Consider the following 26,607-nt stretch of genomic DNA (forward strand, 5'->3'; position numbering starts at 1 on the left):
TGCTTTGAAGTTAGAACATTTTCTGGACAGTGGATATTAATCAAATCTAAAAGATCAGACAGAGCCACACCAGTAAGTGAGTGTCTCAAAGCATATGAAAGTATAAGCAAAAAACTCTGAGCTTTGGTTAGTTGTGAGCCTGTGTAAAGTGGCTCATCATTTACTGGAGGAAGCCTTTCCTTAACATCCAAATGTGATTCTTCATTTACTGACTTGTCAGTGCTGTCTTTCATGGGAAATTCTTCTCCATTTCCAATGGATTCAGAGTCCGTAAAAGACTGCCATAGTGGTTCAAACACACCAAAGTCAACACTGTCCTCAAAACTGAAGATTGATGACTCTCTTGTTTGCCTCAAATTTGGTGGTAGTTCATCAGATTCAGGGTCTGCGTGCAGGCTCTGTAATGGGAAAATACATTAAGTCCAAGGAATAGTTGACAAACATAAGCACTAGGTAATTTGCATAAAAGAAAGACTTGATAAAAATATAAAAGATGTGGCATATTGTATACAGGGTAAAAATAAGGCTTTGGTTAATTAAAAAAAAAATGCAAACTAGTTTAAGTTTGAAGACACAAAAATCATATGTGAGATCATTGCCCTGTTAAAATAACTTAAGAACATAAGAACATAAGAACTATACAAACGAGAGGAGGCCATTCGGCCCATCGAGCTCGCTTGGGGAGAACTTAACTAATAGCTCAGAGTTGTTAAAATCTTATCTAGCTCTGATTTAAAGGAACCCAAGGATTCAGCTTGCACTACGTTATCAGGAAGACTATTCCATACTCTGACTACACGCTGTGTAAAGAAGTGCTTCCTTAAATCCAGTTTGAAATGTTCTCCCGCTAATTTCCACCTATGGCCACGAGTTCTTGTATTTGAACTAATGCTGAAGTAACTATTCGGTTGAACAGCATCCAAACCTGTTAGAATCTTATAGACCTGGATCATGTCCCCCCTCAGTCTCCTTTGCTTGAGGCTGAACAGATTTAGCTCAAATAACCTTTCCTCGTATGACATTCCTCTAAGACCAGGAATCATTCTTGTGGCCCTACTTGTGGCATTACTTACTGTAATGTCATCACTATCATGTGCATCTTCAGATCTGTTGTCAGAGGAATCCTGATCCAGGTTCTGCTGTGTAAGAATAGAGAAGTCTTAGAGGAAGTGCTGTCAGATATAGTCAAACACAGAACCCAGTAGATTAGTAGTAGTAGTAGTTATTAGTAGATTACTTACACTAATCCCACCACCATCATGTGCGTCTTCTGAGCCATTGTCAGAGGAATCCTGATCCAGGCTCTGCTGTGTAAGAATAGAGAAGTCTTGGAGGAAGTGCTGTCAGACATAGTTAAACACAGAACCCAGTAGATTAGTAGTAGTAGTAGTTATTAGTAGATTACTTACACTAATCCCACCACCATCATGTGCGTCTTCTGAGCCATTGTCAGAGGAATCCTGATCCAGGCTCTGCTGTGTAAGAATAGAGAAGTCTTAGAGGAAGTGCTGTCAGACATAGTCAAACACAGAACCCAGTAGATTAGTAGTAGTAGTAGTTATTAGTAGATTACTTACACTAATCCCACCACCATCATGTGCGTCTTCTGAGCCATTGTCAGAGGAATCCTGATCCAGGCTCTGCTGTGTAAGAATAGAGAAGTCTTAGAGGAAGTGCTGTCAGACATAGTCAAACACAGAAACCAGTAGATTAGTAGTAGTAGTAGTTATTAGTAGATTACTTACACTAATCCCACCACCATCATGTGCGTCTTCTGAGCCATTGTCAGAGTCGAGGTCAGAGGAATCCTGATCCAGACTCTGCTATGTAAGGATAGAGAACAGATTTATATAAAGCACGCGTATGGTAAGCATGGCTATACTGTATAGGTGAAATAGATAGGGTGTCTGCGCCTACGTCTCAATTTAGTTTTTTCGCTAGGTGCGCAACTCCAAAAAAAAGTCAATTTGGGTACGCTGATGGGGCAGACCCGAAACGTTTGTCTCCCATTGTTTGTAAGTATCTATGGCTTATATTGTTTTGGTATTTATTTTCAATACAGTTTTTTGATATCATTTAGCTCTTGTGTGCGGTTCCTTTTTTCCTTGATCTTATATACTGTATATACATATACATACATGTTTGGTATGCATTATAATAAGGCTGTACTTATATATCATATCAATATTTAATAAATCCATGCAAAAAATATACTCCAAGGAACTCTTAAAATAGGGCCCAATGCCAACCGCCTGCAGCGTGGATGGCAAAGATAAGATTCTTCCACCAAATGCCTCAAATTATCCCACTCAACATTTGGTCTGACCCAGGACTACTTATTTGCTCAACCTTCTTAACAGATACTAATCAAGAAGGATTACATTTCAATAAACTGGTTAAAATGTGGCCATTTAGTGCAGCATACTGTCTAATATCTACAAAATACACACAAGTCATGTTCATGACTCACCGTTTCCTGGTATGACTGATGCATCTTGATGGCCTCAGTCAGTTTCCTAGGATAAGAATGAAAAAATAACCTTATTTTAATGAATATATATTGTCACAGACTAGGTGTATAACATGTACATGTGACACTATGAGTGTATATAAACTTTATGAAGTAAATAAAATTTATTTGGAAGCAGTGGTGTGTGGCCTTGGATCCGGAGGTTAATGTACCACACCACCACCACTGCACAAAGTAGGGTGTAACTTGACGTAAAAATGAGCGGCTATACTGATTATTGTCTCGATCTCTCTCTCTTGTTTTTTTGTGTGCTGTGCGCCTTTAAATACATTGCCTCATCATCAAGCATAGCAAAAATCCCGTTATTTAGGCTAAATAAAGTTTGCGAGCCAGTGTGCTGCATTATGCTAGCTACGTTTAGCTAAGCCGCAAGCTTGTCAAAACTCACACAAACCACGAAACTACAACAGTAGCCTAAACACAGAGCAACTGTTTAATCAGGTAACTTAACTAGGCTAGTTTGGAGTAAAACACAAACCTCCTTTTCCAGTATCTCCTTGTTCTTGATGGAATCTCATATTCTGAACCTGGGGCAGTGTATTTCCTTCTCCTTCCGTCCATGTCTCTCTTCTTCTGGGACGACGGAACCATCCACAGCATAAAACAGACCGCAGCAGTGAAAGCCCACTCCGTTTCTAGAGGTAAATATCCTATCGATTTTCTCTCTGTTTTGTAAAGCGAGCTTGTATTAAATTATTGTATTAATACGTTGTATTAAATTAACCAACAGAACCTTAAAAAAAAGATTTTATTTGCAATACTACCATGGTGTAAGCAACGTCTCTGATTGGTCGAGCTAGTTGTTACCATGGGCACATTAAACTGCAATGGTTTGATGGGCAGAATAGGCGCGAACGACAAGCCAACGTAAACGGGCTCTAACTGCCACTGCTAGTCTGTCCAGTCTGTGCGTGCCTCAGCAATGAGAGGAGAAAATGAAGTTTGCACTAGTGAGCTGGTCAAAGGGGAAGGATAAAGATGCGCTCAGTATAGTCCCCGTAAATTGGATTGTAGACTTCGATCCTGAAAACTCTAAAAAGGAGTATCTTGTGGAGTGCCGCGGTGGCAAGATGCCTACTAATGGGTGGCTGGTTGAACCAGCATATATTTTGCAGTTGGCAGGCAAGTGTTTATCATTATGTCTTTTTACTTTGTTAGTCAATGCAGTATTAATCTTGATAGCGATTATCCTGTTGAGGTTTTTGCATCATTGGCCAAGTAACGTTTGCTGTAGGCTATTAGCTTCGGGACAGTGACGAAGCGGGACTAGGCCTAAAGTCACGCTGTCGAACGTTAACAGCCGATAGTCACGCGAGTCACGCTTCATTTGAACTTTTAGCAAGCTAGCTAACGGCCATTAGTCATATGAGTCTCGCTTCATATTAATTTTTAAGTAGCAGTGAAACATTAATTATACAATTAAATTGAAGAATGACAGCTAAGCTTTGGGTTAATAAGAATTCTTAACTATCACATATCAACATTGTCAGCCAACATTGTACAGTAAAAATCAGTTTGGCAGCTGTACATATGGCAAGTGTAATGAACAGACTAAATTTATGGAAAAAAACGGGAAAAAAATACAAAAACTGTAAAAACAGCACAAAATTGGACGGAAAAATAAATAGCCCGCGGGCCAAATAGGGTCAGAGTGCACCCCTCCCCTCCCCCCCGAAGGAAACCAACTGTCTTTTAGCATGCTCTGGCCATGCCAAATGTGAATTTTAATGTTAACAGTGAAAATGTTGGGATGCATCACTTGTACCATCCATGCCCATCCCAACTTCTTCCATCCCATGGACTATCCATGGTTTTCTAATGTATTTAAATGGAATTAAGTGGCTCTGACAACAATAGATTTCAATGGGCTTGGCTGAAATAGGTAGGTCCCAGAATTTACACTGTTAACATTCACATTCGGCATGGCCAGAGCATGCAAAAAAGTTGGTTTCGTTTGGGGGGGGGGCGGGGTGCACTCTGACCCTCTTTTGGCCCGCAGCCTAAAAGTATTCGATGTAACGTAAACATAGTTTCTAGGAATTAAATTCTGTCTTGCTACTATTTTTTACTAACAGAGAAGGAGTCTACACTTAAGACTGCTGAGCAGAAACTCTTGCAAGAGGACCAACCAAAAAGCCAAAAGAGAAAGAGGTTACCCAACAAATTCTTCCTTGACACCCAGGAAGAATCTGTAGTTGCAAAAAAGGTAATAAGGGTTCTTTTCATGACAGCTGTTTTGATATTTTTACATTTCTGTAAGTTTTGTAGTTGGGTTGTGAGCCAGACTAACACAAACAATAGAAAATAAAAAATATTTGCTGTAATGGTTTTGGGACTAGTGGCATGGTGGTGCAGTGGCTAGCACTGTCACCTCACAGCAAGAAGGTTCTGGGTTTAAACCCACTGGCTGGCTGGGGCCTTGCTCTGTGGAGTTTGATATTCTCTCTGTGTACTCCGGCTTCCTCCCACAGGCTAAAGGTTGCATGTTAGGTGAATTGGTAAATTGGCCATAGGTGTTTATGTGTCTGTATATGTTAGCGCTGCTGGGTTGTACAAGAAAGTTCCTGGCAACTTAAAAAAGGAACTATAGTACAACAGCTATGAATTTAAACAGATTCTCACGATGGAACATATTAAACTTGATGATTAATTTTAGGGGCAGCATGGTGGTGCAGTGGTTAGCACTGTTGCCTCACACCTGTGGGACCTGGGTTCGAGTGTCTGCTTGGGTCACATGTGTGTGTAGTTTGCATGTTCTCCCCATGTCGTCGTGGGGTTTCCTCCAGGTACTCCAGTTTCCCCCCACAGTCCAAAGACATGCAGAGGCTGATTGGAGTTGCTAAATTGCCCTTAGGTGTGCATGTGTGAGTGTGCCCTGCGATGAGCTGGCCCCCCATCCAGGGTTGTTCCCTGCCTCGTTCCCGTTGCTTCCAGGATAGGCTCTGGACCCCCCACGACCCAGTAGGATAAGCGGGTTGGACAATGGATGGATGGATGGATGATTAATTTTAATAAATTTTTGGTTTCATTTTCATAACTCTTGTGTGTATTGTTTCATACATAGTTTATTTGATCATTTTTACCCAACAGAAAAACTACAAACTCATAGCTGCAAGACAGTCTGAATTAGAGGTTCTCTCCCAAGAAGAACCTAACCTCAGCCCAGTGGAGACTGCTTCAGAGTAGAGGTCGACCGATATATCGGCCGGCCGATATATCGGGCCGATATTTAGCATTTTTTAATGTATCGGCATCGGCCGATATCCGAGTGCACTACGCCGATTTTCAGACAGGCACGTCTACGGGCAGCCCAGTGTTATTGTTGCTGTGGAACACGTGACCCATGCTGCCTTGTGCAGGACCACAGCCAGAAGTTTTGGAAGAGTCCTGGGATAAAACCGTAAGGCTTAAATTCTGATCTTTCAATGACCTGTTTATTTAAGTAGTTAATTGCTATGAAATGTTGCTTTAAAAGAAAACGCGAATTACGCTATTGGGAACTGGGGTAATGATAATGAGCCTTCAACCAACTGTAGCTTACAGGTAACATTAAGGATCATTGATTCTAATAGAGTTCGTTTTGTGCGCTTATTGGTGGGCTCACAGACGTTTTTTAATCGTTAAAAATCATTTTAATTGTTAACATTTTAATTATTACCATATCAGCCCGATGTTATCAGTTATGCTTTTTTTCTTGTGTCGGAGAGTTTCACTCTGTGAGTGTGTGGGGCGGAGCAGGCAGCTCTCAAATACTGCAGCGTGTGTGAGAGTTGCGTTACTCTGCCCTGATCACAGACAGCGCCGTCCTCGGAGACACAGAGCTGCTAAGAACAATGCATGGCGGAGAAAAGTGTTTGTTCGAAAGCGTGGTTACCATTTACTTGAGCTGATGCTGACAATGGTCCTTCTGTGCAACTTTTTTTCATTTGAGACCGGAGATTCAAACAATTTGTCAGACGTCTAGATAAAAAGTGCATGACTTTGCGCAGTTAGTTTCCTCATTAAACATGTCTATCCTTTATACGGGCTTATACGTAGACAACGTCACAATCACTAGGGGCTTTTGTTGTCCTTGCATACAAGGCTGTGCAATACGACAGTTATTTTATTTTATTTTCCGGGATCACTAGATTCTGATTGTGAATTTGGCTTTAAGCTATCTGTCTGCTAACAACAGAAACAACATGTTAGTGTACACATCTCATCATACCATGATGCACTTAGTGTTTTTTTTTCTTCAAAATGTATTAGAGTGTAATTGTTTTAATGTGCATGGAATACTGGAATTGTAGAATGAATTGAAGATGAAGGTACTATAAAAAAATTCTAACCTTGCATTTATTCTTCTGTTTTAGTAATTGCTGTCTGATGGCTGAACAAAAATCTAATCCTGTATGGCAGCATTTCACAAAGCCAACACCAGGAAAAGCCAGGTGCAATATCTGCAGCAGACTGGTGAGCTTGGGAGCTGAAGAATGAGTTTGCTGCTAAAGAGATTCTGATGCTGCTATCTTTATTGTTTATAAGTTTAAGTTGTTTATAAGTTGTATTGTGTTTTTGTTATTTAAGTTTATATTTAAATTTACACAAGTCAGTATTCAATAAATGCTAAGTTGAGAAATTTTGTGTATCGTTTGTTATTATTAATGTGATATTTTATCATGCAAATAGAGGGGAAAACATCCAATTTTCGGCCAAAAAATATCGGCAGCATATATCGGCCATCGGCTGACCCTGACTCCTAAATATCGTCATCGGCATCGGCTATTGAAAAACCCATATCGGTCGACCTCTAGTTTGTTTGGTTTTGGTTATTTTAGATACTTAAGCCTTAATGTCAATTTAAGTAATATTTAAGTTTATTGTGTTTAATAAATATGCGCAAAATGTTTTTGAATATTCAGCATTGGTCTGTTGTTTTGTGTCTGTTCTTGCAATGAATTTTCTGGGCAAAGTGGCTGGCAACTGATTTATGTGACATTCAATAGGTAAAACAATTGCCAGTAACATGCAAACATGCAGCAGTCAGTAGATATGTGTGCATTCAAAAGGCAAAAAACAGTTTTAGTACATTAGAGCATGTCAATTTCATACTTAGAGAACACTTAAAAGATGTTTCAAATATAAGTTGTTTGTTAGCATTACTATTGTGAATCCCAAGTAGTTAAAACACTCAGCTAGCAGCTAGCAGAGATGTATTTTAACATTAAGTGTACATTTAAGTTGTATTAAGATATTTTTAAATTTACAAAAGTATAAGTAAGGTGCCATATTTTATGTAAATACTATATTTATTGGGTTATTACAATTTAAATAGATTTAAGTTCACTTGTAATCTAAATGAAATGGCACTGAAATATGCATGCTTGCCAATGCACTTGTGAGTACATTTAAAATACATTTTGGGTGTATTTCGTGTCTTTTCAATCAGTTGTTTTGTAATTCTACTAAATTGCAACTTTAGATGGCCAAAAAAAGCACTCAGAAGTAGCACTTAATGTATTTGTAATAAACTTAATTAGTTCTTAATTGCAATTTAAAAGCATTTAAGTTGTTATAAGACATCCCAAAATAATACACTCAATACACTTTCTTAAAAGCATACTTTCTTGTGCTTAATATACTTTTAAAAACACATACTTTAGTACACTTTTTTTCCACAAGGGATGGTACAGCTTCTGTCACATTTCTCCTTAATTATGTTGTTATTACTTTAAATCTACCACGTGGTTAGACATTTATTTATTTTGATGTTCACATTTTATGTGGATTTTAATTTAGGTGGTCTGGGTGTACAGTTATTATAAGCTGATACATGCTACACAAATTTAAAAAATACAGATTAAACGCTCTGTAACTTTGTTACTCATCATCAATGGCTTGATTTTTTTTGCTGGGTTAGGTTAAAATGCTCCTGAGTGAATTTATTTGGTTAATTTATTCATAAATAAGAGTAGAGAAAAGTCACCTGTTCATTTGTCAGTTTATTTTGACACTGACTGGTTTCAGACTCTTCAGAGCTGTCCTTCGGCTCCTCTAAGTCACTCATGACTTCATTGTATAAAACCTAGAAACATTAATGTCCACACAGTTTAATTGGCTTTTTCTATACAGTATAATGAATCTTTAATAAACAAAATGATATTGCCAAACATTAGGTAAAGATTTTTGTTTTCCACACATTCCATCATTAGAAACAAATGTTATTTTTTACCTGTGCTTGCTTTGGTTCATCTTCAGTGTGACTGGTAACAGTGTGAGTGGATTGCTCTGTAGTAGTGTTGACCACAGTATTGGTCTGTTCCTTGACTGCAGAACACTAAAAGGGAATAATTTTAATGGAAAATCAGTCAAGTAAAATCTGATGAGTGGACTGAATGTTCAGACAGATGCTGTCAACAAGCATAAGTGAAAAAAAGTTTAAGAAACAAACTCAACACACCAGTTTCTTACGCAAATGCCGAAATGAGGTACTCTTTGGAACTGGTCCCTCAGTCTCAATGTAAGTTTTGTAAGGGTATTTTCTTCTAATGCTCTTGTTTGCCTCCTGCAAATACATAAACACATACTACATGAAAACAAAAACAATGGAACTACATTGTGCTTTTTTTTCCAAAATACCATTGTATATGTTTTTGTTGTTGTATTATTATTATTATTATTTTATTATTATTATTTGCATTTACTTTGTCATTATTCTTACGTCTCCTTTGACTCTTCCTGGGAATTGGGCAGTCTTCCTCCAGATATGATTTATATGGACCCCTTTTGTTAGACATCCTGATAAATAAAAACAAAAATAATTTAATTAAATTCTCAGGTACTATTCTAATTTCCCAAACACATAACACATGCACACACATATATAGAGAGATAAAAAAGTAATTTTGAATATTTTTTTGAAAAGCTAAAAATAAATAATATATACAACTTTTATTTCTTTAAAACGACATTCGTCTTACCTGTTTCTCAACTGTGAAATGAGAAGGATGTACGTGGTGCCTTATTGCAGTTTAAATGTAGCGCCAAAAATCATCCAATCATCGTGAATCAATGCATGACAGCATCCAATGAGCATGAGCCTTACCTCGACTGACTCCCGCACCGTGTCATTGAGTTGGTGGGAGGAAGTCCGAGGAGAAGTAATGGCTGGAAAATTTGCGTTGTTATATTTTTGTGATAAATCTGTCGAGGTTGCAAATTCAGAAATTATAAAGAAAGGTGACCGGCCATTCTCTCCAATAACTGAGTGTCCGGATCTGTCGAGCAAGAAAGGATGGATTGAAGTGAACTGGCCCACAAAAAAAGGAGGGAAGAAGGAATGTCATGCAGCCAAAGTCTTGCTGTTTGGAGGTAAGTGAAGTAATATAAATGAATATGAAAGGGGGTTATGAAATGTAAGTTAATAACCGTATATTATAACAATCAGCAATTATATTGTATTGCTAACAACTTAGGTTTGCTTAAGTTAATGGTAAATTTCAACGGAGAATCTAGCATGTGTTAGTAGCTAAAGAATTTGGCACAATACCATAGAACACAGCTGCTTTCTTAGAAAGTTATAAAAATAACACTGTATAGCAGCCTAAATTTAACTTAAACTGTCACTAAACAAATTTCGTATTGGTTTGGTTGCCAGTGAACCAGTGGGTTAAGAGAATATATATACAGGGTTACGATGGTCCGTGTTACGATATTTCGAGTTTACGATGGTTTTTCACCTTCAGTACATCATTCAATAAATTACATGAGATATTCAACTATTTTTTTTATATAAAATAGGCTTTGTGTTAATTATTCTACTCAACTGTAGGCTAATATAAGTGTTCTAAGCTTGTGATAGATCATACAGGCAAGGCTATCATTTTTCTTAGGTTAGGTGTACTGGATTAAAATGCATTTTCGCCTTACGATAGGTTTGTTGGAACGTAGCCCCAATGAGAGGCTGTATGTGTGTGTGTGTGTGTTTGTGTGCTATCAGTGATGTATTAATTAATCAGCCTATCTTTTCAATATTGCAGATGACCAAAAGTCACTCATTGAAAAAAGGGACAGATTTATCAAAGGGGAAGATATCTGGACATTTGCTAAAAGTGCCACCAAAAGGAAGATTAAACAAAACTCTAGATACACCCAGCCAGAAGGATGCAGTGCATCTTTACCTCAAAAAGTTAGTCAAAGTGTTTTGTGGTAGCAACAAATTACGTCTTGCTTTAAAATCAGGGGACATTTTAAAACTAATAATTAGGGCTGCACGATATCATATTGCGCAAGCACAATAATCACCAGGGGCCGGTTTTGTGACACCCATAAGTGTCTGTATAAATTCTTTTTGCAGAAGTCCGAAACGTTTATTAAACATAAGGATATGCAATTTGTACAGATTCGTAATGTTCATTATTAGACGCATATTAATCTGCTTATGAAATTGTGGGTGTAAGTAACGTTCTTTACTGAAAATCTGGCATCTGGACAAATGTTTTCACTATACTCTATAGCCCTGGTGATTATCGCGCATGCGGCATATAATCGCGAGTACATCGTAATGTGATATGGTGCAGCCCTTTTAATAAAGGCAAATCAACAAACATTCAACACAATAGTCAACATTACATAATCATCTCACACTTAAAAACGACAGAATTAATATAATAATTATAATACGATTCCTGCAGTAATTGATATATATTGGCAATAAAAAATACATAAATGTTATCATTTGTATATTCCCTCTTCATTCGAACATTTTTCCCCAGTTGTGTTATGGTGTGTTACTTTATATATCCATCGTTTTTAAAATTAATTAATATTAAATAAAATGATGAGAATAGTGCATTGTAGCAAGTGACAAAACAAATGGATAAATCAACCTTTTGCATGTTGTCACGCCCCGCTCCGTCCGCTCCCGATGTGTGCCACGCCCACCTCGTTACCTCGCGTGATTCCCTGATTGTCTCTTACCTGTGATTCGTTACCCTTAGCCTGTGTCTTGTATTTAGTCCGTGTCTAAGTCAGTGTACCCCAGATCTGTCGTTGTTGTAGTGTTACCCTTTGTTTGCCGTCCTGCTTCCCCAGTCCTGTCCTGCCAAATAAACCCCGTTTCCCTGACGACCTGGCTGCTCTCGCCTGCTTCCCTTCTCGCCTCCCCGACGATCGTGACAGAATGACAGATCTCCGTAACAACACGACGCGGGAGACCGAGCACCACCGGCTCGGTCTCCTGCAAGACTTTGTGTATTGGCAATCCCAGCCCGAAGTCCTGGAGGATCCGGTAGCCCTGGAGCTGGCCACCCGGGGCGCGAACCTCCTCGCGGAGGAACGCCCGCCCGGACAAGACTACCCGCTGACGAGGGCACGGAAATGCCTTCGTCGCCTGCAGCGCCGGCTCACCGAGAGAAGGGAGAAGCTGCAGGAAGAAACGCCATCGCTCTTCCTGGGAGCCTGCTCTCTTCTCCCCGCCTGGGATGACACCGCCGCCGCCTGCCTAGCCAGCTTCCACGGCGAGCAGCCGCCTCCGTTGGAGGCTTATTTTTATCGGCCGGAGCGTCTGGGGCACGCCGGCATTCGTGCCGTAAGAGACGGCATTCCCCGGGTGCCCAAAGCCCGTAAAGGGAAGGCGCCTACGCGCTCGGCATCCCTCCTGCTAGCTCCGGACCTGCATGCTCCGGTTCTGCCCGCGGCTGCGCTGCCTGCTGCCGCCGCCGATCTGCCCGCGGCTGCGCTGCCTGCTGCCGCCGCCGATCTGCCCGCGGCTGCGCTGCCTGCTGCTGATGCCGCCGCTCTGCCCGCGGCACCGCCTGCTGCTGATGCCGCCACTCTGCCCTCGGCACCGCCTGCTGCTGCCGCCGCCGCGATGCCCGTGGCACCGCCTGACCCGCCTGTCCTGCCTGACCCGCCTGTCCTGCCTGATCTGCCTGCAGCATCGCCTGACCCGCCGGTCCAGCCTGACCCGCCTGTCCTGCTTGTCCTGCCTGCTGCAGCTGCCGCCGCTCTGCCCGCAGCACCGCCTGCTGCAGCTTCCGCCGCTATGCCAGCGGCACCACCTGACCCGCCTGTTCTGCCTGCAGTCCCTGCAGCTGCCACCACTCTGGCTGTGGCACCCGCCGCGGTGCCCCCTGCTGGCCGCGAAATGGTGGCACCCGCCGCGGTGCCCCCTGCTGGCCGCGTGAAGGCGGCACCCGCCGCGACGCCCCCTGCTGGCCGCACAATGGAGGTGCCCGCTGCGGCGCCCCCTGCTGGCCGCGTGACGGCGGCGCCCGCCGCGGCGCACCCTGGTGACCAGGAACAGAGGGTGCCTGCTGCAGCTCCGACTGAGGTGCCCTCCGAGGCGCCCCTTGCTGGCCACATGACGGCGGCGCCCGTCCTGCCGGCTCTTGACCTGCCCGTCTCGGCCGTCCTGCCGGCTCTTGACCTGCCCGTCTCGCCTGTCCTGCCGGCACCTGAACTGCCCGTCCCGCCTGTCCTGCCGGCACCTGAACTGCCTGTCTCGCCTGTCCTGCCGGCACCTGAACTGCCTGTCTCGTCTGTCCTGCCGGCACCTGAACTGCCTGTCTCGCCTGTCCTGCCGGCTCCTGAACTGCCTGTCCTGCCGGTGCCTGAGCTGCGTGAGGTGGCCGCGGTTGCGCCCCCTGCTGGTCGCGTGCTGGCGGCGCCCGCCGAGGCGCCCCCTGCTGACCGGGCGCCGGAGGCGCCCCCTGCTGACTGTATGCCCGAGGCGCCTACCCAGGCGACCCCTGCTGACCACGTGACGGCGGCGCCTGCTGAGGCACCCCCTGCTGGTGTACTGGATTAAAATGCATTTTCGCCTTACGATAGGTTTGTTGGAACGTAGCCCCAATGAGAGGCTGTATGTGTGTGTGTGTGTGTTTGTGTGCTATCAGTGATGTATTAATTAATCAGCCTATCTTTTCAATATTGCAGATGACCAAAAGTCACTCATTGAAAAAAGGGACAGATTTATCAAAGGGGAAGATATCTGGACATTTGCTAAAAGTGCCACCAAAAGGAAGATTAAACAAAACTCTAGATACACCCAGCCAGAAGGATGCAGTGCATCTTTACCTCAAAAAGTTAGTCAAAGTGTTTTGTGGTAGCAACAAATTACGTCTTGCTTTAAAATCAGGGGACATTTTAAAACTAATAATTAGGGCTGCACGATATCATATTGCGCAAGCACAATAATCACCAGGGGCCGGTTTTGTGACACCCATAAGTGTCTGTATAAATTCTTTTTGCAGAAGTCCGAAACGTTTATTAAACATAAGGATATGCAATTTGTACAGATTCGTAATGTTCATTATTAGACGCATATTAATCTGCTTATGAAATTGTGGGTGTAAGTAACGTTCTTTACTGAAAATCTGGCATCTGGACAAATGTTTTCACTATACTCTATAGCCCTGGTGATTATCGCGCATGTGGCATATAATCGCGAGTACATCGTAATGTGATATGGTGCAGCCCTTTTAATAAAGGCAAATCAACAAACATTCAACACAATAGTCAACATTACATAATCATCTCACACTTAAAAACGACAGAATTAATATAATAATTATAATACGATTCCTGCAGTAATTGATATATATTGGCAATAAAAAATACATAAATGTTATCATTTGTATATTCCCTCTTCATTCGAACATTTTTCCCCAGTTGTGTTATGGTGTGTTACTTTATATATCCATCGTTTTTAAAATTAATTAATATTAAATAAAATGATGAGAATAGTGCATTGTAGCAAGTGACAAAACAAATGGATAAATCAGCCTTTTGCATGTTGTCACGCCCCGCTCCGTCCGCTCCCGATGTGTGCCACGCCCACCTCGTTACCTCGCGTGATTCCCTGATTGTCTCTTACCTGTGATTCGTTACGCTTAGCCTGTGTCTTGTATTTAGTCCGTGTCTAAGTCAGTGTACCCCAGATCTGTCGTTGTTGTAGTGTTACCCTTTGTTTGCCGTCCTGCTTCCCCAGTCCTGTCCTGCCAAATAAACCCCGTTTCCCTGACGACCTGGCTGCTCTCGCCTGCTTCCCTTCTCGCCTCCCCGACGATCGTGACAGAATGACAGATCTCCGTAACAACACGACGCGGGAGACCGAGCACCACCGGCTCGGTCTCCTGCAAGACTTTGTGTATTGGCAATCCCAGCCCGAAGTCCTGGAGGATCCGGTAGCCCTGGAGCTGGCCACCCGGGGCGCGAACCTCCTCGCGGAGGAACGCCCGCCCGGACAAGACTACCCGCTGACGAGGGCACGGAAATGCCTTCGTCGCCTGCAGCGCCGGCTCACCGAGAGAAGGGAGAAGCTGCAGGAAGAAACGCCATCGCTCTTCCTGGGAGCCTGCTCTCTTCTCCCCGCCTGGGATGACACCGCCGCCGCCTGCCTAGCCAGCTTCCACGGCGAGCAGCCGCCTCCGTTGGAGGCTTATTTTTATCGGCCGGAGCGTCTGGGGCACGCCGGCATTCGTGCCGTAAGAGACGGCATTCCCCGGGTGCCCAAAGCCCGTAAAGGGAAGGCGCCTACGCGCTCGGCATCCCTCCTGCTAGCTCCGGACCTGCATGCTCCGGTTCTGCCCGCGGCTGCGCTGCCTGCTGCCGCCGCCGATCTGCCCGCGGCTGCGCTGCCTGCTGCCGCCGCCGATCTGCCCGCGGCTGCGCTGCCTGCTGCTGATGCCGCCGCTCTGCCCGCGGCACCGCCTACTGCTGATGCCGCCACTCTGCCCTCGGCACCGCCTGCTGCTGCCGCCGCCGCGATGCCCGTGGCACCGCCTGTCCTGCCTGACCCGCCTGTCCTGCCTGATCTGCCTGCAGCATCGCCTGACCCGCCGGTCCAGCCTGACCCGCCTGTCCTGCTTGTCCTGCCTGCTGCAGCTGCCGCCGCTCTGCCCGCGGCACCGCCTGCTGCAGCTTCTGCCGCTATGCCAGCGGCACCACCTGACCCGCCTGTTCTGCCTGCAGTCCCTGCAGCTGCCACCACTCTGGCTGTGGCACCCGCCGCGGTGCCCCCTGCTGGCCGCGTGAAGGCGGCACCCGCCGCGACGCCCCCTGCTGGCCGCACAATGGAGGTGCCCGCTGCGGCGCCCCCTGCTGGCCGCGTGACGGCGGCGCCCGCCGCGGCGCACCCTGGTGACCAGGAACAGAGGGTGCCTGCTGCAGCTCCGACTGAGGTGCCCTCCGAGGCGCCCCTTGCTGGCCACATGACGGCGGCGCCCGTCCTGCCGGCTCTTGACCTGCCCGTCTCGGCCGTCCTGCCGGCTCTTGACCTGCCCGTCTCGCCTGTCCTGCCGGCTCTTGACCTGCCCGTCTCGCCTGTCCTGCCGGCACCTGAACTGCCCGTCCCGCCTGTCCTGCCGGCACCTGAACTGCCCGTCTCGCCTGTCCTGCCGGCACCTGAACTGCCTGTCTCGTCTGTCCTGCCGGCACCTGAACTGCCTGTCTCGCCTGTCCTGCCGGCACCTGAACTGCCTGTCTCACCTGTCCTGCCGGCTTCTGAACTTCCTGTCCTGCCGGTGCCTGAGCTGCGTGAGGTGGCCGCGGTTGCGCCCCCTGCTGGTCGCGTGCTGGCGGCGCCCGCCGTGGCGCCCCCTGCTGACCGGGCGCCGGAGGCGCCCCCTGCTGACTGTATGCCCGAGGCGCCTACCCAGGCGACCCCTGCTGACCACGTGACGGCGGCGCCTGCTGAGGCACCCCCTGCTGGTCGCACGACTGACGTGCCTGCCGGGGCGCCGCCTGCTGGCCAAGTGACTGCGGCGCCCGCCGAGGCGCCCCCTGCTGGCCACCTGTCCGCGGCCCTGTCCGAGGCCGCCTCTCCCGTCCTGCCCGCGGCCCTGGCTGCCCCGCCTACGGCCACGCCTGTTGCCCCCAGGGAGGCTCTGACTCCCTCGCCCTTACCCTGGCAAGGCCAACGCCCCCCAGGACCCCGCCTCTCTGTATCCGGCAAGGGACGGGGACATAGGCGTAGGGCCCGGGTCCCGCCCGACCTGCCCCCTGGCTCACCCGTTCGGCCCCTGGCTGTAGCTCGGTGGCTGCCTGCGGGTCCTCGGGGTCGGCGGTCGCCGCCGGGTCCCCCCCTGGATCCTCGGTGCCGGTCCTCGGTCCCTCCTCCGGCTCCATGTCGGTCGCCTCCGGGCCCCCCTGCTCCGGCTGGGCGTCGGACGGCGCCTTCGCCGGCTCCGGCTGCGCCTCCGCCTGCCGCGGCTTCCCCCTTCTGCCTGCCTGCACCGGTGTTCCCTCCTGCTCCCTCCGTGTCCCCTCCGTCACTCCCTCGTCCCGTTCCCTTGGCCTCTGGGTGGTCCCCTCCTGCTCCCTTCTCCCTCTCCCCTGCGGCCCCTCCGGCCCCTGCCTGTCGCCCGCCTGGGTTCCTTCGGGCTCCCCTTGTTCCTCCTCCCTTTCTGCCTCCTGTCTCTGCTCCTCGGCCCTCTGTGTCTCCTCTGTTCACTCCTGGCCCCTTCGTGTCGCCTGTGGGTGTTCCCTCTGTGTCCCCCTTCTCTGTTTGCCTGTCTGTGTTTCCTGTTCTTTGTCGTGTCTTGTCGTTCTTCTCGTCCCTGTTCTTGTTCTGCGTCTCCGTTCTGTTCCCTGTTTTTGGTTGACGTTCTGCTTTGTTTTCCAGGTCCTGTGTTCCCCGGTTTCGTCCCGTCCGTCGCCTCCTCTCGGGCGCGCCCGGTGTGCGCGCCTTTGGGGGGGGGTTATGTCACGCCCCGCTCCATCCGCTCCCGATGTGTGCCACGGCCACCTCGTTACCTCGCGTGATTCCCTGATTGTCTCTTACCTGTGATTCGTTACCCTTAGCCTGTGTCTTGTATTTAGTCCGTGTCTAAGTCAGTGTACCCCAGATCTGTCGTTGTTGTAGTGTTACCCTTTGTTTGCCGTCCTGCTTCCCCAGTCCTGTCCTGCCAAATAAACCCCGTTTCCCTGACGACCTGGCTGCTCTCGCCTGCTTCCCTTCTCGCCTCCCCGACGATCGTGACACATGTGCTAATTTTGTGTTTTCTTCTTAAGTCTGACAGACGATTTCTCCAGGAGAGTGCCTTCAAAATGGGAGAAAAATTGAAAAAAGATATACATAAAAGGACCACAAAGAAGACTCCTATAATCCTTGATATGGAAGATTCTGAGGAAGATTCTGAATAAAGTGTAACAAATACTCAGGTATGACATAATGTGAAATTGCTGTCTAGTCTATCTTTATCAGCTACCTTCTCATAGTTTTCTGACAACTGTTAATAAAATCAAACACATGAAATGTGTTTATATGTTGTCTCTTCAGGTTGTTGATAGGGGCTTTTCTGAGCCACTTTTTTATGAAGACACAGACAGGGGAAAGACAACATTGGTTAGTAAAATGATTCTCTTTGACATGTAAACATGACTTTATTTTAGTGTTAGTTTTCTTTTTATTTTCTGTGGTACACAGGGACATTCTTTAAAACTATGTACAAAACCTTACTTTGAGTAAAATAAAATTCTTCAAACAATGCAGTAAAATATTAATAACAATTTCCCAGATTCATAATGTGTTCATGACAAGGCGTATAATCAGAGATGTAATGGTGCATTCACATTGTTACAATTACTTTCTGAGTTTCCATGCATTTTAAAGACAGTATGACTTCTTTAACTCATTTTGTATTGTGCTAATTATGCTGAATTTACAGATGGAGAGTGATTCAGATACTGATATAGAAAATGTAAGGGCAAGAAAAATATCAAAACCTTGCATAGTAGAGCTTGATGAGGAGACTGTTCAAGCGCTTAAAGGTAATACAAATAGACAGTTTTAGCACTTAAAGGTTTGACTTTAGATTTTATGATTCATTACATGCAGAGATAGTGGTAAATACTTTATTTTCCCCAGAACTGCCATCCTTCATGAAATCTATGAAGCAATATCTACAGAAATTGGAAACATCTTTGCCAGGCTGTTGGTCAGAACAAACACCAGATGAGAGCATGGCTAGTTCTCCAACAGTAGACATGGTAATACTTAACATTGTTTAGGCTACATTTTCAAAACTTTAATTACACAACTGACCTTGAAATTTCTTTGTTGTAGGAAGTTATGTAGTATACACTGTTAAAAATTTCCTGTATATTTTACAGTAAATTACTGGCAACTGGTTGCAGTAAAATTACGGTAAGTATTACACAGTAACTGTACTGTATATGAGTACACTATCCTACTGTATTTTTACAAGTCCATCTTGCAGTAAATTTACAGAAAACTATTGTTGTAATTGCAGTAAATAAATGTAAATTATTACTGTTACTGCAACTTGATGATTACCCAATTGTCAGGAAAATGCTGCAAATTTACAATTAAGTTTTACAGTACACTCTTTTAGATTTACATTATTCAACTTCTGACAGAATACAGTAAATGAAACTAAAGTGCACAATACAGATTTTTAACTTTTATTTGCAAACATAACACACACCTTTAAGTATAATGACAATACACAAACTGGCATCAAATGGCTGTGCCTCAACATAAAATACATGTGTACCCCAGCATGAAACATCTGTGAAAAAAATCTTAGAACAAAAAAGGACAGTTTACAGTACAAGTGCCTTTGCCTATTTGTTTTAGAGCTTCAACAGAAAACTGAGGTGTGTTTGAGGAATTAACTAACTCCACACAGAGCTACACCATACCCAAAGTGCTGCTACATTTCCAACCAGTCACAGTCCATCAGTTTCCGCAGCAAGGTGCACACATGTGGATTCATGGTCACTCTCTTTCTTTTCACCACTTGCCCAGACTTTCTGCTCAGTACTTTCCCAGCAGCCACCTTGGAACCCATCTCAGGGTTGATACCAACCAGGCCTCTGTGACAATAAAGACAGCAGCATATATCATTCCAGGGCAGGCATGGGTTATTTTCAAGGGTAGAGCATTCCTGAGCTTAAGCTTTTGTTGCAGTTTGTATTATGTTAAATTCTTCAGATTTACAGCCTTTTGGAACTTTTGAACTGTTCATAAGCATATCAGTTGAACATATCATTCTGAAACAATAGTTTAAGGCCAAAGGTATTGCTGAAGCCTACAATCTCTTCAGTGAATGTCTAGAGTAAGTAGAGGAAACAATGGTAGTTTATCCTTTTCCCAATGCAACAACAATCACAATACTTACCAGCATTCCAATCAATACAGCTAATTTATACAAGACACATGCCAGACTCCATGTGCCATCAGTGATATATTCAGAATTTTAACTTACCTTTGAATGAACTCCAAGGTAGATGACGCCTCCACTGGGTACTGAATATTGAAGTTGTAGTAACTGGCAAAAAGCACAGCTATTCCATTCACTATGGCTTCATGTGGCCCCATCACAACTTGGCCTTCAACAGCCAACATCCAGGCACTTGGTTTCAACATCTCTCCTGAAATAATTGTACATGTATATAGAATAATGAGCAATGGTTAATGCATGACCACATAACTGCCCTGTGAAAAATTCTCCAATGATTTTGGTAATTAAAACTAATATATCATTTGATAAGAACGCAGAAGAAATCTCACCAGCACCTTGTACAATTAGCCGAGGGGTACTGGGCAAAGTGAACAACCGGTCAACATCAGCAGCTGTGGCAGATGGCTGGAATAAAAAAAATATATTTCAACAGCACATTCAACACAAGGCTTTTACAAAATAACTGAATTTAGATAACAGAAAAAAAACATTTGGGAGAGAGAACTTACATCAGCCTGAAGGAAGATGCTGTCATTTGCCTCTTTAAAATAAGCCAGGATAAGGAGGGTGATGCACATCACCTTGCTGTGCCCTGCTTGCTCTTGAAAGGCAGACAAAACTTCAGTGACCTCAGTGTTGGACTTCTGCATTTGAAAAAACTTCAGTATTGTTTTGCCTTTCTTTTCAATGGCTTCCGGTAGCTTCTGGAGGATAGGCATATTTGTCAGTAGATGGAAGTGGGTATGAATGCCTCTCTGAGAGAATAAGAATGGCCATCTGTCTTTGACATCTGGGATCCCGGGTGAAGGAGTACCATTGATGTAGCGACGCTGAAGTACGAATATCTTCTCCAGCCATGTTTGAAGTTCTCCCCTCTCGGCTCCTGCTTTCCCTTCTCGAGAATAAAGAGTCACCATCTGCCTTCTTAGTTCTTCCAATGATTCATCCGTTTCCCCAGAAGGAAAATCTTCGGGCTGCCATCTAACACATCCGTACTGATCCAATGGGCCCTTTGGCCAGTTTTTGTCCACTTCTGCCTCAGAGCAAGATTTTTTCATTTGTCGCCGTCGAGCCAGTGGGTTATGTCGGTTCACATGCTCCACCCTTGTCTTGATTTGCATGAGAAGAGAGCTACATCCATCTCCAATGATCTCTCCATCTTCAAGAACATCTAAGAAACTTCTTGGGTACTCTCTAATTATGCTTTTAGCGACTGTGTGACAAATTTCCCTTGATGGATTAATATTATGTTCTCGCATTTGGTCCACCACACACCTCACCATTTGTCTTCGGTCAGCTGGTGATGGTCTTCTAAGACTGGCAACTGCTGTCTGTATCCCAGCTGGCATTCTGTCCCACTTAACTCTGAAGTTTGATGGCCATGGTGTACTTAAAAGTGACGGCGAAGACATCTTTAAGGAGTCTGAACTACACGGGGATGAAGAAAATGACGACAATGGGCCTGGTTCAGTTCGGTCATGATCTGAAAGAAAAAAAATGCAGAAAAGGAAAAAAAGCTCATTATCAAACATAACTTAATGTTCTATGCATTCTATATTGTTTAATTTCTTCTCCTACCCTCACATTTCCAGGCACTCATCAGTCTTCTGCACTGTATTGGTCTGAGGTAGTCTGCAAGATCCTCTTCTCGCACCAAAAACAAATCCCTCTTGCTTTCAACACCAAGCATTTGTAAGCCCTCTATGAGTGCAGCCAAGGTTTCTTCGGAAAGACCTGGGAGAGCTGCCATTACCAAATCTCTGACTTGCTGTAAATTATCCATTGATCTAAAAACAATGGAAAGCAATGTCCATAATCAGTAGCCATTTTGATACTGCTGATTGATTGATTGATCTGCACATAAAACTAAATAATATGAAAACGTGTATCTTTAAACATGAGGGAATCAGGGTATCAAGGTATTCACAATACATTGACATTCAGAGAACTGTCAATTCCATGGCACAGGACCTTGACACTGACCACACCCCTCTCACTCATATATTCAGACACACTATTCATACTGAATATTTATACTGAATTTTGATATCCATATATCAGTGAAATAACTGGAACTAAATTGTTTCTCATGGAGAAGTGATTTCAGATTGCTTCTGGAAAAATATGATGAAGAGCAATTGCTGGTATGCCACAGATTTTATAATCTGGAAGTGGGTAATAATCTAGTAAATCCTCTTGCTTAATGCAGACATAGTGAGGATCTTCCTGAGGAGCATCTAATAAGCAGTACACACCAATATCCTGTAAAGGTACAAAAATTATTTTCTCAGAGACAAAGTAAACAGATTCCTGCTGAACAATGATCAGTCTAATCCTGCCTACATGTAATTCATTATCATTTTTTCCAAGCAAAACAAGCATTCCTTTTTTGTAAATAGTACCCTTTACCCTCACTTCATTGGTCGCCGCAGTGTTGTCTGGCTGCATGTCATAGTGAGCAACTGAATCTTTGATTTTTTCATTATAATCACTCACAAAGAACTCTGTGCATTTGTTCACCTGTACAATCTGTGGGAACATGCTACCAGTACTCAAATATGCTTGCAGAAGTTGATGTCGTTCTGCTAGTGTTTTACACAGATTTTTGAAGTTGTGCAACTTTCTGGCACATTGCTTAAAGAATGCATGTTTACTCTCAAACCTTAGAGTCCACTGTCGAATCAGTGGGCCGAAATGAGTAATGAGCTGTGGATAATGAATTAGATAGTGGTGCTTGGGTTTTAGAGCATGCTCAGGAAAAAGTGTGCTCCTGTCATAAATGTACTCTTCAATAAGAACCTTAAGATAGGCCACCTGACCTGCTGCAATCGCTGGAGCACAAACAAGCTCTACAATTTGCCTCAGCATTAAAATGAGTTGCCATACCTTATTTTCACTTGGGTTTTTTATTCTATCCCCTACCAGGAGAGGCAGCAGTCTGAGAAAGCACCAATTTTGGACTGCATGTCCACTAAGCCTTCCACTACCAGCTGAGACATCTGCTGGTTTGTCATTGGCATCATTTCCTTTATACTTGAACTGGTTTTTGCAACGATTGACCTGCAAGTATGTGAAGTGTTTCTCCTTTACCAATTTGTCCAGAAACAAAGCAAGATCGTAAGACACAACACCCTCAAATAAGTCATGGCCTATGCATGGAGGCAGGCCAGGCTGACAAACGTGGAAATAGGATAGCTCATTGAATGGTGAATTAAACTTAACCCCAGACACAGAATCTGCAGTGCTTGTAGTCAAGTCTTTTAAGTTGTTTTGATAGGACTCTTTTGTTCTCATTCTGGCACACAAGTGTGGGGACGCCTGAAAACTATTCCTATCAATATCACAGAAACGACAGAAATAAATGCTTTTACTGAAGTTTTCAACAAAACCTCCAATATTATGAGAACCTAAATTGTCTCCCGCGATAGCACACAATGTACATTTCACTGTCTTATCATTTATCATTATGCCAGTCTGCTCAAGTGCTCTCAGATCTTTAATCAAATGGCTGTATACTTTGTCTACCCCAAAATATTTAAAGTCCTGTTCTCTACACAGGAGAACAAGCTGCATGTTGTCAGTGTTGGATCTGTTGTGTGGTAAAATATCTGTTAGAGTAAGGTAAACTGCCAAAACCTTGTGCTTCTTCTTTCCAGAACCAAGTGGATTGACAACTTCAAAGGTATCCTGATAGAGAATAATACCAATTGAAGCTGGTTCTTGTTTTAGCAGCGGATTTTCCTGAAATGCTCTCCCATCTCTTATGTCCTGAAATAAGTTTGCTGTTGAGGTTTGGGAATGGGTTACATCATACTGCTTCTGTACTGATTCACTTTTAAATAGTGCATCTAATGTTTTCTGTACAGGTATGTACTGGGCAAAACATTCCCTACCACTGTCATCAGTGCCAAGTAATATGGACACAGGTTCTACATAGTTGAACTGTGTTTTAAAAGCAGTCTTTCGTTTTTGACTAGTGCTCAAAATTCCAGTGTTAAAGGCCTTAAGGAGATCCTCCTTTTTAAGTTCCTCTATAATGTTTCTTACAACAGTCTCAGAGATTCCAAGACCCGTCAAATTATCACTTAATATCTTAAGTAAATGTTCCAGACCAATGTCATGGACATTCTGAAAACCATCAATAATTGTCTGAAGAGTACATTCAGGCAATAATAATTTAGCCTGTAGTTTTAGATAAAACAGTGTAATGTTTTGTAGAAAGAGATTTCCATCAACAGAATAAACCTCTTTTGGATCATCAAAATTGCTAGGCTCTGGACCACTTGACTGATTCTGACACCCTGTAACTACAGGTCTTTCAAGAAAACAGTCTTCTAGATGTTCCACACCATTGTTTCTGTGCTTCCTGGAAATGTGGGATGCAAAACTGGATACTACCACAGATTTCACAGCACATCTTTTAAATGGACAATTAATTTCCAGTCCCTGTTGAATATGTGATTTCAAGTGATGCATAAAAACACTTAATGTTTCACATTTAAAAGCACAAGAGCTCAATGTACATTTTAGAATGTTGTCCAATTGTTGACTCATTTTCAACACAGGCACCTCAGCTTTGTGATCTCTATACATATGTGCTTTGAGAGCAGTGAATTTATGATATGTCCTTGAGCATTCAGGCACCCCACACTGATACACATAATTAGATGTGTTACTGTGCAACTTTGTGTGTTGGCCAAACTCAAAAACAGCATTAGATACATGACCACACAAATTGAATTTACAATGGTACATTTTGGATAAAAAGATTTTTAAAAACTGTTTGAATTCAAATAATAATCAATTGTTAAGCTTCTGGTAATACTATTACTGACATCACTCCATTGCTCTTAGAGACAGTAGACTTGAATATGGCACTTACACTAACAATATAACTCGTTGCAGCCTAAATCTTATTTAGATGTGTGCTTTTATGGGATTTCAAACTTAAGGGATCCAGAAAAAAAGTCTTTTGAATGAAACTAACACTCCAAATATCATCCAGCGACAACCAGAGAAGCACCAAAAATTACAGGCTAAAGGCAGCAACATTTTCTTGAATAATATGAGGAAAAATATATTAATAGTACAATTTTTTTAGAGTGTGCATATATATATGACGATAATCTGTGAAAACAGACGGTTTTCGGCATAACCGCTGCTCGACATATCACCAATCATTAGGTTAATAAACAATAGTTAAAAAAAAAAAAGATTTATCTGAAACCCAGTGTCTTTAACAAAATGAATTACTTTTTTGCATGCAACCGGGTTCTTTAACTTAAGAAATTATTAGAAGGTAAATCAATTAAAAGCTATAACTAACGCTTACTAAGATGGGTTCTGCTTAGGACAAGTAGCGATAACAAAATAAGCTAACATGCCTACACATTACTTACAGTTAATTTTAAATAATTCAAAATGAGTTGTTCTGCATATATTACTTCAAAAACTAAACAAAAGATTAATGTACCGTGATATTTCTCAATATTTCTTGTCTCCAACTATCCCGTTCTAAGCCTCTGCTTTTCTCCAAGGTCACTGAGCGGTTGGTCTAAAATCGCGCCTTTTTATGGGTTTACAGCAACGTACTGTGAGCGCTTACAAAAATCCCAGCATGCAATGTGATTTCCAGTAAAGTTACAGCAAAATAATTTTACAGCACAATATTGTAAAATTTTATTGTATAATTACAGCAATTTTTAACAGTGTAGTAGTTGATCTGCTTTACACTGTTAAGTCATTAGTACTCATTAGTAACTTATTGAACTTAAACTCGTGTAAGTTTGGTTAAAAGCTTCTTACAAATGAGATAATGAAGATGATTGTTCATAAGGATGTCATGAAAATAGATGGTTTTCATAATTTTTTTTATTAGTTTTGCACACACTGCTGTGATGTGTTGACCAGTTTCATTGTCCAGTATGATGTATTGTTCACTTATAGGTGCTGCTGACTAATTCAAATGTTGGCGTTTCAAGAAGGTCCTTTCAGAGGCTGAATAGAACACGCATGTCGGTTTTTGCTCAGGAATTGGCCGTACTTGTTTTTGGAAAGGAAACCCTTGCCACGTCTTCAATTTCAAGGAAGCACAGTCATGCCTTCAAAGAACTTCCTGAAAAGTCTCCGCTCGATCCAGAAAAACTGAATGCTCTGACTGGTAAGTCAATTTACAGTATTGTTTACATATTAATTGTTTCCATGTTAATTCTGTTATTGCTGTAATTAGTACTAGGAATTAAAATAGTAATGGTGTTAAGCTGTTATTGCTAAATTCATGGCTATATACACTCACCTAAAGGATTATTAGGAACACCATACTAATAATGCCTTAATTCTACGTGGCATTGATTCAACAAGGTGCTGAAAGCATTCTTTAGAAATGTTGGCCCATATTGATAGGATAGCATCTTGCAGTTGATGGAGATTTGTGGGATGCACATCCAGGGCACGAAGCTCCCGTTCCACCACATCCCAAAGATGCTCTATTGGGTTGAGATCTGGTGACTGTGGAGGCCATTTTAGTACAGTGAACTCATTGTCATGTTCTTTTTTTTTTTTCCCCCTGTCGTGTCCGGCAGTTTAGCAAGCAGGATGTTAGTCTGGGTGCTTTATTGTGCCAACACTTTTATTTTGCCAAGTGGAGCTTCGGATTTAAGCTCCTCTTGTTACTTGAGGTATACTCTTTATTAATCGGTTGTATGTCATTGCGCCACAAAGCCGGAGCTGACAGGGGGGGTTAGTGGGAAAGAGATAGAGAGAGAAAGTGAGAAAGGAGAGAAAGGGGTGAGAGACAGAGGAAGTAGAAAAATAAATAAATGCATAATAAAAATAAAAATAAAATAAGGAGGGAGGTCAGAGAGAGAGACAGGGAAAGAGAAATAA

The 26,607-nt window shown here is 43.4% G+C and overlaps 1 protein-coding gene and 3 long non-coding RNA genes across 5 annotated transcripts in view; 2 read left to right on the forward strand and 2 right to left on the reverse strand.

The window, feature by feature from the left end:
• Positions 1-8,498: 8,498 nt before the first annotated feature.
• On the reverse strand, positions 8,499-9,337 carry LOC140578501 (uncharacterized). The gene is made up of 4 exons (XR_011982721.1): positions 9,217-9,337; positions 8,973-9,077; positions 8,745-8,849; positions 8,499-8,597 (listed from the first exon to the last, which is right to left on the reverse strand). It is a non-coding gene; the product is annotated as an uncharacterized lncRNA (long non-coding RNA).
• Positions 9,338-9,662: 325 nt separating this feature from the next.
• Positions 9,663-18,667, forward strand: LOC111856264 (uncharacterized). 2 transcript variants are annotated; one of them, XR_011982813.1, is made up of 5 exons: positions 9,663-9,883; positions 17,528-17,677; positions 17,796-17,861; positions 18,184-18,286; positions 18,384-18,667. It is a non-coding gene; the product is annotated as an uncharacterized lncRNA (long non-coding RNA). The 2 variants fall into 2 exon arrangements; XR_002841084.2 differs by lacking the exon at positions 9,663-9,883 and having other exon boundaries at positions 17,270-17,677.
• Positions 18,668-19,030: 363 nt separating this feature from the next.
• LOC111856251 (uncharacterized) lies at positions 19,031-21,571 on the reverse strand. The gene is made up of 5 exons (XM_072699691.1): positions 21,317-21,571; positions 20,232-21,239; positions 20,052-20,127; positions 19,747-19,912; positions 19,031-19,354 (listed from the first exon to the last, which is right to left on the reverse strand). The coding sequence occupies exons 1-5, from the start codon at positions 21,503-21,505 to the stop codon at positions 19,192-19,194; spliced, it is 1,602 nt and encodes a 533-aa protein (XP_072555792.1). The 5' UTR covers positions 21,506-21,571; the 3' UTR covers positions 19,031-19,191.
• A 909-nt stretch (positions 21,572-22,480) lies between these two features.
• LOC111861121 (uncharacterized) overlaps positions 22,481-26,607 on the forward strand; it is an 11,895-nt gene continuing 7,768 nt past the window's right edge. The window contains exon 1 of the long non-coding RNA XR_011982814.1: positions 22,481-25,882. This is a non-coding gene — a long non-coding RNA (uncharacterized lncRNA). The remainder of the gene's footprint in view (positions 25,883-26,607) is intronic.

Source organism: Paramormyrops kingsleyae, chromosome 15 (genome assembly GCF_048594095.1).
Source record: "Paramormyrops kingsleyae isolate MSU_618 chromosome 15, PKINGS_0.4, whole genome shotgun sequence".
Taxonomy (NCBI): Eukaryota; Metazoa; Chordata; class Actinopteri; order Osteoglossiformes; family Mormyridae; genus Paramormyrops; species Paramormyrops kingsleyae.